We start from the raw sequence: 14,784 nt of genomic DNA, 5'->3' as shown, positions 1-14,784 counted from the left end.
TTTTAAAATTTCGTGTTTTTTCTAACTTTGCAAGGTTATGTTTTAGAGTGTAACAATGTTCTACAAAGTTGTAGAGCAGACAATTACAAAAATTTTGATATATAGACATAAGAGGTTTGCTTACAAACATCACGAGTTATCGCGATTTTACGAAAAAAAGTTTTGAAAAAGTTGGTCGTCATCGATCATGGCCGTTCATGGTCACCTGCGACAGACACGGACGACGAAACAAACAGAAACGCAAAAAGTAACTTTTTCAAAACTTTTTTTCGTAAAATCGCGATAACTCGTGATGTTTATAAGAAAACCCCTTATGTCTATATATCAAAATTTTTGTAATTGTCTGCTCTACAATTTTGTAGAACATTGTTACACTCTAAAAAATAACCCTGCAAAGTTAGAAAAAACACGAAATTTTAAAATGAAAAATTTTGTTCTAAATGAAAAAATGACCCTTCTGGGACAATGTAGATTCGAAAAGTACATTAAATTTCCCATAAAATGACATGTTCCAAAATTTTTTACAGTCGAGTAACGGAAAATGGGAGAATTTTTAAAACTTTTTTAGTGTTTTTTTCGATGAAAAATACGTTTTTTCGGAATTCTGAGTACGCCATCAAATCGGGCGTCTAATTTTACATAAAAGTCCCTTTGACACCAAATTTCTATGTCATCACCGTTTCAGGCTGCAAATTATTGAAAAACACCTCTTTTTTCGCATGTTCAAAAATGGAAGGGGTCGTACCGCCCCTCCGTCACGAGATATCAAAAAACGGACCTCGGATTCGTGATCAGAGACAAAAGTTACCCCTTAGGACAAAGTTTCACGCAAATCGAAGAGGGGTCGGGGCAACTTTTCCCGATTTCGTGTGAGTTGGTAGAGAATTACCCGTATACAACATAATAAAAATATAAGCTTAAAAATTGGTGAAAATTTTACTCGGTTTCTACTTTTAAGGAATTTACGAGAAATTAAACATCTTTTTTGAACATTTTTAACAAAATTTGTAAAATGCTTTTTTTATTTAATTTTTTTTAAACATTAATCAAACTTAACATGTTTTATAATAACAATTAAAAAAATACAAATAATACAAGTACAACGAATTAATTTGTGAGGCATTATTACAAAATTAACTGCAAATTCAATAAAAATATTGCTAACAACAGCTAATTACTGACTACATGTACGAATATTTTTCTGTATTCAAGCAGACATTTGTTAAAAATATAGCTAGAAATTCGGCCCAGCCTGTATCGTTAAATAATTAAAGAAAATATATATAGACACTAACATAAATTATGTTTAAATAAGAAATGTTTTGTTACAAACCACTAATAATTTGCTGCATGCAAAAATATTTCAGTTGATACAACGAAAAAAAATGTTAAAAAATAGTTGAAAAATATTGTCCAGCCTGTTTTTTACAGAATATTTAACAATATTTCAGCTGAAAACAAAAAAAATAGTTAATTTTCTGAAAAAAATATTCTAGCAGTCGACTGCTAGAATTTTTTTTCGGTCATTTAACCAACAAAAATGGCAATTCTAACTATTTTTTTAGTTACTTTTACCTACTGGTGGTCAGCAATTTCGAGTTAACAAAATCAACAATCGATTGTTGAAAAAAAGCTGTGTAAAAAATTAACCAAGAATTTCTTAGATTTGCCCTGGCCGGTCTCTCCGTGTACTAACTTGTACTAAAATTGAATTTTTTATTGAACAAGCTATTCAAAGAATACATTGTACAATATAATGATTGAATTTTGGGATCAATGATCTTTACAAAATGTAAAATTTGTGACATTTAATGTAATGATGTATAAAGCGTTTTGTGATATTGATGTTGTTTTTGTTTTGGAAAAACAGGCTTAAAATTTTAATGATTTTTATATTTTTGATACAATTTGCCTTATTTACAAAAACTTTTTCAAAAATATGCTAAAAAGGTATTCCTTGAATAATCAACGGCGTGTTTTTTGTGCATATCTTTTAGAAGAAAAAATAGGCATCGCTACTTTCAAAAGTGCCTACTAGAAAAAATTTCAGCTTTCCAGTTCTTCAAAGAGCGAAATGGTTCATCGAGAAATTGCTGAGATATCTGTTTTTTCAAGTTTTTTGTTTCAAATTTCTTGAATATTTATTTGAACAATTTTAATGGCTTTTCAAGAAACTCTGAAAAAAAAAACCTTAAAATTCACTCCAAAACAAACTAGATATTTAAAAAGTTTTTAAAAAAATGATAGTTTTAGGATTGCTATGATATTGCTGATTCTCTGATAATTACATACTAATAAAGAGTATTTTCCCTGAAACTTCAATTTCTAGATCAATTTCCATGTAACTGTTTAATGTTTGGATAAGGAAATATTATATTTACTCATAAAAATCCCATCCAATCCCTTAACAATCCTAAACCTGCTTAAATTCCGATTAAATCAGCGTTCTAATTTCGATATTTATGAACAAAAAATATTTAAAATCTTATTTATTTTTGTTAAATTATGTTTTTAATACGGTTTTATGATTCTAATTTCTGAATAAATCCCAAATATTCAATAACTTAGTTAAAACCATGTTATAAAAATGTTTAGCGATTTGCAACCTTCTGTAAAGTTATTTCTTGTCCATTTTGCACACTTTGATGAGTAATTGAAATATACAAAACATCATTTGACAAGTTTCCTGAACTGTTGTTAAACAGTTTCCAATAAAAATTGAAGGAATTCAAAACAAAAATAGATATCTCAGGAATTGCTTGATGAAACATTTCACTTTTTGAAGCATTGGAAAGCTGGGATAAATTTCCTATAATACACTTTTGAAAATAGCGATGACTACTTTTTTTTCAAAAAGTTGCCTAGAAAACACGCTGTGGCAATATTAAAAAAATACAAATAATAACCGTAAACCGGGGTGACATTGGAGGAATTTCGTTTTTTTCTGGAAAATACTTTTAAACATGTTAGTGTAAGGCTAATTAGAGTATTTTTATTTTCTGGGGCAGACCTGATTGAATTTAACTGATTCTGAGCAATTTTAAAACAAAAAGTAAGCGGACTGAATTATTTATGGCAAATCGACCATTAACGAGGTTTATATCAATGTATTTGTTAGAAATTCACATGAAATGATTTTAACCTCTACGTAAAATACGTATAAATTGAAGGTTCATTAGTAAAAGTGAGAAAATTTTACATAAAATTCATCAGTTTTTTTTATGAAGATATCGATTGCCATTTAAGCAAATTGTAAAGTATTAATTATAATGATCATAGGGTGACTACTCAAATCCCATTTTCAAATTTCCGACTTTTTCCCGACTTTTCCAGAAACTCAAATAATAGACATTTCTTATCTAAAGAATGATTTTAAACAGTCAATATCAACCAACTAAAAAATATCACAAATATGAATTATAACAAATCAAACTATTGACAATTTTCGTAAAATCAGAAACCAATTTATTTTTGTTCAGTTGGTAAAAATGATTTTACAAAGTTCCGTTTCTAATTTTATAAATTTTTAATATTGGATTTTTAATCAATGTTGATTTAAATAGTTGTCAGTATAAAATTTTTATAAAGCGTTTTTATTTTTTTTCAATGAGAAGTTCAATTTGTCAAGTTTCTATGTTTTACCACTTATTTTATGCGAAGTGTTTAAAGAAACAAATTCTTTAAATATATTTGCAAAAACTAAAATAAATTACATGATTTTTTTTCAATTTCAGTATGACATTTCTTTTACTGAGTTACTGAAAATTAATTAAAAGTTTGAAAGTTGTTTCAATAACATTTGAAACATCTTATTAAGAACATAACTTGGTCTGAAGAATTTGGCAATGCCTACCATTTTGCAATTCTTTAGTACTTTCATAAAATAATTCATAGATACAAAATCTGTCATCATTTCCTGATGAATATCACAATATTTTTTTCTGTGTACTCAAAGGTCGAAACAATGTTTTAAACCCCTTATGTTTATACAACAATTTATGTAATTATTAATATACGGTTTTGCCAGCAGGATGCGCTACTTCCATCCAAAGATTCCCGAAAGTAAGATTTTTATTGGAAATTCAATGCGCTCTCTATTTTGTCGAACATACACCCAAAGTTAAAGAACGAGGGGAAAGTCCTCGCGAAAAGGAACGTGAGGAAAGTACTATTTTGCGTGAGTAAAGACCTCTCGGGTGTTCATTCGTTCATTGACGAGTTCATCCTATTGAGAGGCTTACATGGACAAATGACCGCCACTTAGTCACCGAACCCTGGTGGCCTATACGGCAAAGGCACGGTTCAATAAGCCGAAGGTCTTGGGTTCGAATCTCGGTACCGGTACTTTTTTTTTTGATGGATGAACTTTTTTGGATAATGAACCATGAGTAAAGTACTCACGGCAATTTCGGGATTTATCCTCTCCGTCCGCACACAGTACCATTTTACTACCGAATCGTGCTCTTTATCCTCTCGTATGCCAATGCCCAGTTCTGGGTGTACCAATGCTGAAAAACAACGTCCTGAAAAATTTTTAGCGATTTAAAAAGTTGTGTGAAAAACCTTATTTTCACCAACTTTATTCTAAAAAAAAACCCAAAAAACCGTTTTCCGCTTGTGGAACAGGGGGTCATTGTACACTGAAATTTTACCTGATTTTGAAATTGATGTTTATAATTTTAGTCCCTAAGTTTTGAGAATGTTTAAGGTTTTGACAAAAAAAAAAGTTCAATTCAATTCAATTCAGTTTATTTCTTTAGTTTATCGATTAACAGTAGTTTTGTAAGTGCTGTACAGAGTTTTGGGAGATCCTTTCAGCTGTGTATAAGGCATTTATCACAATGGATGCAAATAAAGTTGGTTGTAAAAGAAACAGAAAACAGGATTTTACCTCAAAAACTTGTAACTATTATTTTTTTTTCTTTTTTTTCGATTCAACTCAAATTAGTTTATTTCTTTAGTTTATCGATTAACAGACAAAAAAGTTTTAACGATCATGCGCTGTTTTTTTTCTCTTCTAATCAATTGATTGCTTTTAGGTGTTTGTCGAAATGATTTCTTTCAAGTGTTGTTTTATTGAAACTCAATTTGTGTAAGCTTTTTTATTCTCATTTCTTCATTTCACTGAATAAAACTTTCGCAGGCACTTGTTTTGCACAGTTGGGTCGAAGAACAAAGTGGGGCAGTCTTGGTGGTACTTGAATGTTTTTGTTCAGGAACAAAGCAAATATTTTTAAATCGATTTCGTCACCCAACCATACTAGATCACCATCATCATCAATCCAATAAAGGTATTTTTCATTCCATTTTAAAACGTCTGGTATCATGTGAAGTGCACTAGAAATTATACTGCTACGTTGCAAGTACCGCAACCTATGGTTTTGTACCATATGCTCACGATCACCATTTTCTGTAACCACCGTGAGTTTGAAAATAAATTCTTGTTCGTAATCTATATTGCTCGGAATCAACATTTCGAATGAAATAGCAGAAACGAAATGAGTAGTTTGATGCCATCACTTGAAACTAAATAGGTATTTTTCTTATCTTTACCAAGTTGAAGTTGTTCACTATAGGTAGATCAAAATAAATAGGTAGATTAAAATAAATAAATAAATTTGAAAAGAGCGGCATTTTTTCAATTGATAAAATTGAATGTTTTCAAATTTCACTTTAAAAAAATATACAACTCATAATTTTACACCACCTTTGTACAATTTTATGTTTAATAATTTGAGCTTTAAATATTTCATGATTTTAAACGGTTGAGCTTTCATTAAGTCTTTTCAACATTTGTAACTTTCAAATAAAATCTCCAAAACCACAAACCTTGTATATCGTCTTGATATTTTTCACTAATTTAACCCAACTTACCCGAACACGGCTGCGAACGTGTTGAGACAACTTTGTCGCTGAATGAAGTGGTCCGGATCGTTCCAGGGGGATCTGCAAAGAAAAAGACGAAGAAGGTGCCGTAATTAGAGCTCAACCAAGGAAAAGGGGAAAGAGATAACATTCACTCGTTGCGGTGGTGGTGCAATGTCACTATGCACGTGGTGAGCTTGCATTAGCTGTCTCTTCCTGGTAGAAACTAAGACAGGGAGAAATACGACTCCGTGATTGAAATGCACAAGTCGAATGTTGTTAATTACAGGACTAAATATCGAGCTTAAATTCCTGCAGCAAGGCGAGCTTCAACTGACAACCCAACATTTAGAGCCTCCCCGGGCAGACGGTAATAACAAAATTCATGCCATTTCAATAACAAATACTGTTAAAATAACAAAAAGTGTTATGGAATATTCTTACAAAATCAATTTTTGCATAAGAATTTAATAACAGTTTATGTTATCATAACAAAATTTGTTATTGGTCTGATATTGGTTGAAAGCCAAAACAACTTTGGAATAACATTTTTCGTTATGGAAAAATAACTCCAATTGTTATTTGGATGATCGGATTAGTTGTTAAAATAATAAAAAAATAATAACGAAGATTTGTTCGAAGAATAACTAAAAATTTTATTAGTCTGTTATGACAATAACAATTAAACAACAACAAAATCATAACGGCGAGCAACAAAACTTGTTATAAATAACAAAAAATGTTATTCCCAAGTTATTTCCGTCTTCTCGGGTCGTTTGAGTTTGTTCTTTCCCTCCGCACTGACTGACAGACAGACAGACTGACTGGTAGAATGTCCAACTTTGAGCCATGAAGTGGGGTGTAAATTACGGCGAGAAAATCAAATCCGTGCTATTTCCACGAGGCTAAGGATAAGAGTTTCTATTTCACTCAAAAGTCACCTCCAGGGCAATAAGTTGAGCACGACGTTATCTATCTAGTCGAGAAACAGTCGACTGCGTGTCAAAGCAAGGGTTGGGTTAGGGTGGCTACTTAATTGGAAAGAAAAGTTTGAATATATTTTCAAACTGAAAATTTAACATTTTCCAATAATAAAAACAGATAAATTTAATTTGATGATTTCACTGAAACTTTAAAGTAATTCTCATTTAAAAAAATGATTTTTAATTTGGAAAATTGATTGTGCCTCGTTTCTCAGGAAACATTTAACCAGAAAAAATAACGGAATGTTTTTTTTCTTAGAAAATATGAAAAACATTTCACAGAATAGAGTTATGAAACAGAATATAAAACTGACAAGTTTGATAGAGTTAAAAAACCGCTTTGATAGTCTTCGGTTTTAGTTCACTAAAGATTAAATTATTTTTTATATAAAAGAACATCATTTGGTGGTGAATGAAGAAGGGAAAGATTTTTTATAGATTTTCTGAAGAAAAATTAATATTTTTTCCCTATTGTAATTTCTCTCCTTACTTTAAGGTTTAAAGAGAATTTAAAGTGTTAGTTTTTATAAGGAACTTCGGACAATCATGAATCATGAACAAAAAAAAGTATTTCGGTTTTTTTAGTTTCCCACTTTTGAAATCTAATTCGAGTTCTGCGACCACGTTCCAGACAAATTTAAGTGGTAGATTACCTGTAAACTTTTCATAAGCATTTTCTCAATATTTCATCACCACCATTTTGACAGCCATCTTGGATTTAATATTTCCAAATCATTTGTGTTTAATGTAGCTCATCGACCCAAAATAAGACAAGTTTTTTCGTGAATCGATTATCCGAAGTAATTTTTTTCTGAGAATCTCGGTTAATCGAGTCTGGACTGTACCAACTCAATTTGATTATTTAACTCAGCATCTGAATTTAATTTACAATTTTTGTCTGACTCAAAATTCGTCTACAAATTTTGAGACAGAAAATAAATCAATCTACATCAGAAAATGGTACATTTTCATCTTCTTCCATGAAATTTGTTTTAACATTGCTATTCAGATCAATTCACAGATTAATAATCAATTTTTGTATTTTTTTAAGAGTTTCAAACTTTGAACACACATTTGGTACTCCCAAACGAGAAATTTTTTAATTCATTAGGGTAATCATAAAAATCGGAAATTTGGGAAAATCCTAAGTGTATCGGAATTTTTTAAAAAATGTATGGAGAATAGCAAAATTCTCGATTTTTTCCCGGTGGTGTTATTTGTGTGTAAATTTTGTCAATAGTGAGATTCTATTTAGAAATTTTGTCGAGCGATCCGAGCAGATCCTGAAAGTTACAAGCGAATTAAAATAGAGGTTTTTGTATGAAATGTTTTGTTTCGCAAATTTTTACTTTTTACATCCTTAACGGATTTGGCTCAAATTTGACCGAGATGCTTAATTTAATCTCAAAAATTCTTATACAAAAATGACATGTAAATGTTTCAAAATCTGTATCTTAAAAAGCAATTTTCAGATCGATTTGGTGTTTTGGACAAAAAAATCAGGGAAAATAGGTTATTCCAAACAAACATCTCTTTTTATTTCTTTTTTAAACATAAAAATTCAAATTACATAAAAATACAATGTTTGACAATTTTTTTTTATGACAAAATTGACATCTTTTAAGCCATGGTACATAAAATTTTCTTACCCAACTTATAGTTATTTGAAAAAAAAAAAGAAAAAAGTTTGATTTTCCAAACAAAAAAAACTTATCGAATTTGCAATCAAAAAGCTCTTTTAACAGTTGTTTTAAAAGATTGAAGGGTTTTAATGTTCAAATCACTATTAGTTCTCTTGAAAAAAAAAGAGTAATTTTTCAACTTTTTGTTGAATTGCTATCCACCATTTATTAAAATATGTTTTTAATAGAGATCAGAAGATTTTCTACATATATGATTGGAAAAATTATTTGTAGAGGTAAAGCCTTGCTGCAGAAATACAAGTAGAAAAAAAAATAGATTTTCTGAGTGTACCACAGATAGCGTAAATATTCAAAAGCCATACAGTTCGATTTTACATGTAAAAAAAGAAACCTTTAAAAAATTTATCTGATCTTTCAGATAAAATTGTTATAAAAATTCAAATCAATTCAATTTCTGTTTTTATTATAATTTAGCAGTTCTATTCCAGGATGTCCCATTTGCAATTCTGAGATTTCTAGAACCTTTCAACTGAGATCAATTCATAAGCCTTGGCAGAGAGGGTACATATTTCTACGTTTAGATTTATCTAGCTGAGTGCTCTTTTAGGAAAAAAAGAAAAAAAGTTTTTTTAATTGGTTATTGAAGCCTAATTTTCTAAAGGTCTAAATCAAGTGTTTCACGACCTTTTGAAAAGCTAGACACCTTAAAATTATAATTTCTAAAATAATTTTATCGGAGGGTCAGTTCAATCAGGATTTTTTTTTAAATTGTCTGATATTTACATTTTTTTCATGAGTTGTGGAAAACGGTAGCTGAATTTGAAAATGGTGACTTGCAAATTCGATTTTACATAAAAACATGAAATTTTAGTATTGACCAGCCTTTCCAGATATACAGAATTTTTTTTAATTTAACAGATTTTTGATCCTAAAAATTATAAGTAATTTGTTTAAACAGTTTTTTTTATGTAATTTTTTAATAAAAATTTTAAAAAATATCAATTAAATTAAGCTTTAATATGATTATTAAGCTCAAATCTGCCGTTCAAATTCCAAAATGTCTTCTTTTACTCCAAATTCGACATGATACAGATCAAATACAGATTTATTTTCAAAAAGATCTCCCTCAAAATAATCTGGCATTGATGGTATGGACGAAAGGGTGATAACTGTAAATTTCATTTTTTAAGATTTTGGAAATGTAGATATTTTGTAGCTGATTTTCTGCATAAGTTTTGATAAATTTAAACATAAACTTAAAGCATATATTTGCCTGGCTAAAAATGAGTAAAAAACTGTTTCGATGAAAAGCTCCCGCGACAGAATTCCCGAGATTTTTCCTTCCAAAACCGGGAATCCCCGAATCCTGGGATTTTCTAAATTTTGTTTTCTCGAAATCCAAAAATGTAATACATGAAAATTCAATTTTGGTTGTGAAAATAGTAGAACAGTTTTATACTTAGCTATCGATAGGATTAAATGATTTCAATTGGGCATATATTAATTTTATGTTCAAAATTCCAATTTTAAACAGTTTATGAACTCATATGAAATTTAACATTGACTAGATGTCATTAACTTTGCTTTCGTTGTTTCTGACTTAATTATAAATATATTTAAAAAAAAACGTTACTTAATCCACCTTTAGGTGGTTGGTGCCTTCCTATCATTCATAAAAGTGAATAGTAAAAAATAAAAGTATATCAATAACACTTATTGTTATCAAAATATCTGAGATCCGGCCTCAAAAAGTATATAAATAACACTTAAGTGACCATAACTTTTGATGGGGTTATCGGATCTTCAATCTTTTGAATGCGTTGGAAAGGTCTTTCAAATACCTTTCTAACAATATTTAGCATGACGGGGTTTCTTACAAAAACCACCCTTTTTACAATCTTCAGAAGTTTAGCTAAAATCGTTTTTTAAGCACAACTTTTGAAGTGCTTTACTAAACTTCATAATATTAACTAGGGTTTTGTGGGACCCCAAGACGGATCGAATGAGACCAAAACGGTCCAAATCGGTTCAGCCAGTCCGGAGATAATCGTGTGCATATTTTTCGGTGCACGGACTCACATCCAGACACACGCACAGACATTTGTTCAGAATTTGATTCTGAGTCGATAGGTATACGTGAAGGTGGGTCTACGAGCTCGAACAAAGAAGTTTATTTTTCGAGTGATTTTATAGCCTTTCCTAATTGAGGTGAGGAAGGCAAAAACAAATTTGCATGCTTTTCTAGTCGAGTTGAAAAAAAAAACATTAAAAATAGTAGTGCAACAAAAAGATGATTTTTTCAGCACGAGTCGTACATTTAACCAACGAGGTTTGCCGAGCTGGAATTTTTGCATTTCCGGAAATCTACATTTGAATTGGATTTTTTCTAATCCTTTTTTTTGCTAATTGCCGTAAAAAAAAGTCAAACACTCACTTTAAAGCTATCTTGAAACTTTTTCCCTGTTCAGATTTAAAATTCTATATTATCACCTGTTGACGAGTTTTTGATTTGAAGCTTTAAAAACTTAGCAAATATATTTAATAAAAAAAATACTCACAAATTAAAAAAAATATATACTGGGATTTGAAAAATATTTTTCCCGAGAAATTCAAAACAATATTGAAAATGGTAAAAAGATGGTTTAATAAAGTCTGTCATGATTATTAATATGTTATCATTTAGTTATTCATAACCTACTTTAAAGCAATTTTACAAAAGTGTGATAAAACAAGATGCACAAGTTTACAAAATAAATCGACAAAACTTTTCTTTCCAGTTCAAAATCGTGACAACCACCAGAAAGTGTCCGAGAAACGAAACGAAAGGGGTAGTGTTAGTTGGTGTATCATTACTATAGTAATGGTATACCAAAGTCACGTCCACTTCACGCTCAATGAAGGGAGTCCGGTCGACCGGGTGCCATCAGACTGGACCAAGTGAGATCTGGCTGGCTAAAATGGCACCAAGTGTGTTGCCTTGCGTGTGAGTGTCTGAGAATGTGGTTGGTAGAGTGAAAATTACATTCTCCTAACTTGGAACAGGAGGACGGTCAAGATGGTATCGAATTTTCACTCGTTTTGGAATTATCCCTTTTAAGAAGGGATTTTCCAGTTACGTGTCTAATATGATCCGGATTGACCTCCGCAGGGACTTACCTCCCGCTTTCGCGATCCTTGTACCCCTTCCGCTGGGTCACCTTGATGGGGGGCTTTCGGGTGACGTGTGACACCAGCAGATTCATCAGGATGTCCTCGCAGTTGGAGCTTTGCTGAACGGTTTTCAGCAGTAGATAGGACAGCCAGTTGGTGTACAGATAGTTGTAGTACCGGTGGTAGAACGCCGCCCCCGTCAGCACGATCGAGTAGTAGTTGGTCCACTTGGACGTGTAGCCCCAGGCGTTCTGGAATTGAGGGAGGGTGAGAATTAAGAATTAAGATTTTCAAACCATTTTTTTCACAAACTTACCTTGGAATCATCCCAAAAGTGCGCCCTCGCCGGATAGCCCACGATCCGGTCGGGGAAGTCCTGCCACACCTGGTACGCAAAGTCCAGCTCGTCGGTGTTCAGGATGGCGTCCTCGTCCAACGACAGCACCGCGTCCGTCTCGATCTGCTCGTGCGGGAAGAATCTTTGGGATATGCTGGGCCGATCCTCACTCGAACCGCCCGGGATCACGTGCAGCGGGATGTGCCCGGTCGGTGGCCACCGCTTCCGGGTCGGCGCCGGCCTGTCACACGCCCACAGGATTAGAATCTGAAGAAAGTGGTTTGAGGTTAGAATTAGACTCTTTTCGAAAAAAAAAAGAAAAAAATAACAGACCTTATCTACGAATTGGCTTTTGGTGATGGATCTGACTAGCTTGTACAGGGCGGTATTTGGTGACAGCTGGGCGGCCCCAATCTGGACGAAGATGACGGCCGTGTAGTTCGAACCCGGCCGCTGGCCCACCGGATCCAGCAGGAACGGAAGCCGGCGCGGGGTGTCCGCGAAGGTCGGAATGGTGAGCAGCGCCCCGGGCGACTGGTTCCACACCAGCCCGTTCCGGTGCGGATAGTCTGGCAGTCTCTCTCGAATTATCTGTAGAAGAAGAAGCATAAGAAGACTTGTTAGTGATGGCCCCCAGTTTCCGAGTAGATAAATTTGCGGGGTTTTGGTCAAAGTGCGGAGTAATTTATGTTGTTTCTGACAACATCGTAACAACGAGGACATCGAGATTCAAGCAGTGTGGGTGTGGAAAATTTTCCACCTTCTAAAACGAGACCAAGAAAACAGGCTAACCGTTTTCATCAGCTCCCAGATAACAGAACAGCGTTGATGCCTCGGGTATTGTGGGGAAAAGCCCACCTATCGCACCCACCACACAGCAAAAAATCCGATGGTAAAATCGCATGCAAAAGCATGCACATCACCTTCGTCAAAATAAACACTTAATATTACACACTGCATGTACAATTTTTGCAACACACAAAAAAAGTTGCAACCGACGGGATTTAAACCCAGCACCAACAGTAAGGACTGGCGCCTTAGCCCACTCGGCCATCAGACCGATGAAAATCTGTAAGGATAAACGCATATATGAGCTTGACATTTCGGTCAAGTAGGTTTCTCATACTGATGGGCTACATATTTCAGAGTGTAAAATCACATAAATTTGCTGCAGCCTTCAGCATCGTGCAAATATTCGTATCAGTTTTCTGCGATTTTCGGTACAGAACATCCGACGAACGACGGTAAGACGGTTATCGTATGCATTTAATCTTATTGCGTGTGTAAGAGGTGGGTTTTCCATATCAAAAGCAGTAGAGGTGGTGGAAGAAACACTCCACAAGATGTTGGAGGTTTAATCACGAAGACAATATGAATGTTGTATATTTTTATTATCTGAAATTTTATTCATAAAAATCATGTCTTCATTTTATTTAAAAACTAGCATGGATCGTATACCATAATTGAATCATTTATCATTCCATTTCAGCCTAAATTCTAAATAGTAATAACATGAGTAATAATAAATAATCAGGGAAAGCTTTCCATTACTTTGAAACATGGATGCCTCTGTGCTCCATTATACTATCTAGATAGGATCCCCAGCAAGCCTAACACAAAAGAGAACAGATGCATCGAAATGTTGCAACGCTTACTGTTGAATGAACACTCCTCATGATCAATGAGGCCATTTTTGAGATATTTTTATTATGATTTGGATAAAAGTTTGTTTATGTAATCCCTTTGTCAAAAAAACCATTTTGCATCTTCAGTTTTTTTCCATAAAAGTCTGCATACAGTTTTTCCTACAAAATTGACAAGTCAATATTCGAAAATCATTACTCTGAAAAAAAATCTGATAAATTTGGTGACTATTCCAAAGTAGGATATGATCAGGAACACGGAAAAAAATCTGTTCAATTAAAATTACCAAATAATGTATTTTTAAATTTGAGTTTTTTTTGTATTGTTTTAGAGTGCTATACAAATAATATTTTGCGCTATAATTTGGGATGGCGCAAAATTTGGTACCAGAATAAAAGATTTTTTTTTTGAACCATTACTCATCCAAGGCTCATCTGTACCGTATCAACATGAGTGATACGAACTTATGCGACTGTGGGCAGGGTTATCAGGACATCGACCATTTCGTATGGGCGTGTCCAGATCACCAGGCTCACAGAATTAAGTTGAAAGATACCCTCAGGGCCCGAGGAAGACCACCAGAAATCCCGATGCGAGACGCGTTATCTCAACTAGACCTTGATGTTCTCTATCCGATCTATCAGTTCCTCGTAGATTCCAAAATATCCATTTAGTTTTCTTCCAGTTAGTTTTCCTTCAGTTAGTTTTCCTTTTGTTAGTATAACTCGCCTTCGCACAAAGCCGTCGTTTCTGGATTGCACCGGAAGCAAAGCAAGAACGCCCCAGCAGCTGGACACCGAGTTGCGGCTGAGGACAAAACGCAAAGGCCAGCAGAGCCAACCAAGACCCCTACACAATCCCCCTTCCCTTTCCACGCCTTGTCTTTAACATCAATCCCTTCCCTACTAACCCCGAGTAGGCCGCGGGTAATCGGCTCCCCTCCCACTAACATTTACACACAAGATCCTCTGTAATTATTAAGTTTTTTGTAATTACAAAAGCCGACTCGGTCCTAACCAGGTCCCAGTACCGAAAAGGACCTAATAAAAATAATTTTATGAAAAAAAAAATAAAAGATTTTTGAAAAAATTATTAGTTTTGGAAAATATCGAAAATGGTCAATCAAAAATGGTTATATCAAAATTATATTTATTCTTAGATG

At 33.2% G+C, this 14,784-nt stretch overlaps 1 protein-coding gene across 2 annotated transcripts in view; it reads right to left on the bottom strand.

Moving 5' to 3' along the window:
• The window catches only part of LOC120429091 (exostosin-1), a 411,287-nt gene that overhangs the window by 12,003 nt on the left and 384,500 nt on the right, over nucleotides 1-14,784 (bottom strand). The window contains exons 1-5 of one of the 2 annotated variants that reach the window (XM_052707702.1): nucleotides 12,771-12,851; nucleotides 12,312-12,569; nucleotides 11,958-12,245; nucleotides 11,648-11,892; nucleotides 5,875-5,946 (exon numbers count right to left, since the gene is read on the bottom strand). In XM_052707702.1, coding sequence (XP_052563662.1) covers nucleotides 5,875-5,946; nucleotides 11,648-11,892; nucleotides 11,958-12,245; nucleotides 12,312-12,569; nucleotides 12,771-12,779 — 872 coding nt within the window. In that variant the 5' untranslated portion in view covers nucleotides 12,780-12,851. Of the gene's footprint in view, nucleotides 1-5,874; nucleotides 5,947-11,647; nucleotides 11,893-11,957; nucleotides 12,246-12,311; nucleotides 12,570-12,770; nucleotides 12,852-14,784 lie in introns of those variants that run through there. The other variant, XM_039594256.2, reaches the window with a different exon arrangement.

This window comes from Culex pipiens, chromosome 2 (genome assembly GCF_016801865.2).
Source record: "Culex pipiens pallens isolate TS chromosome 2, TS_CPP_V2, whole genome shotgun sequence".
In the NCBI taxonomy this organism is placed as follows: domain Eukaryota; kingdom Metazoa; phylum Arthropoda; class Insecta; order Diptera; family Culicidae; genus Culex; species Culex pipiens.
The sequence above is the reverse complement of the archived record's forward strand: the minus strand, read 5'-3'. Positions and strand labels throughout refer to the sequence as shown.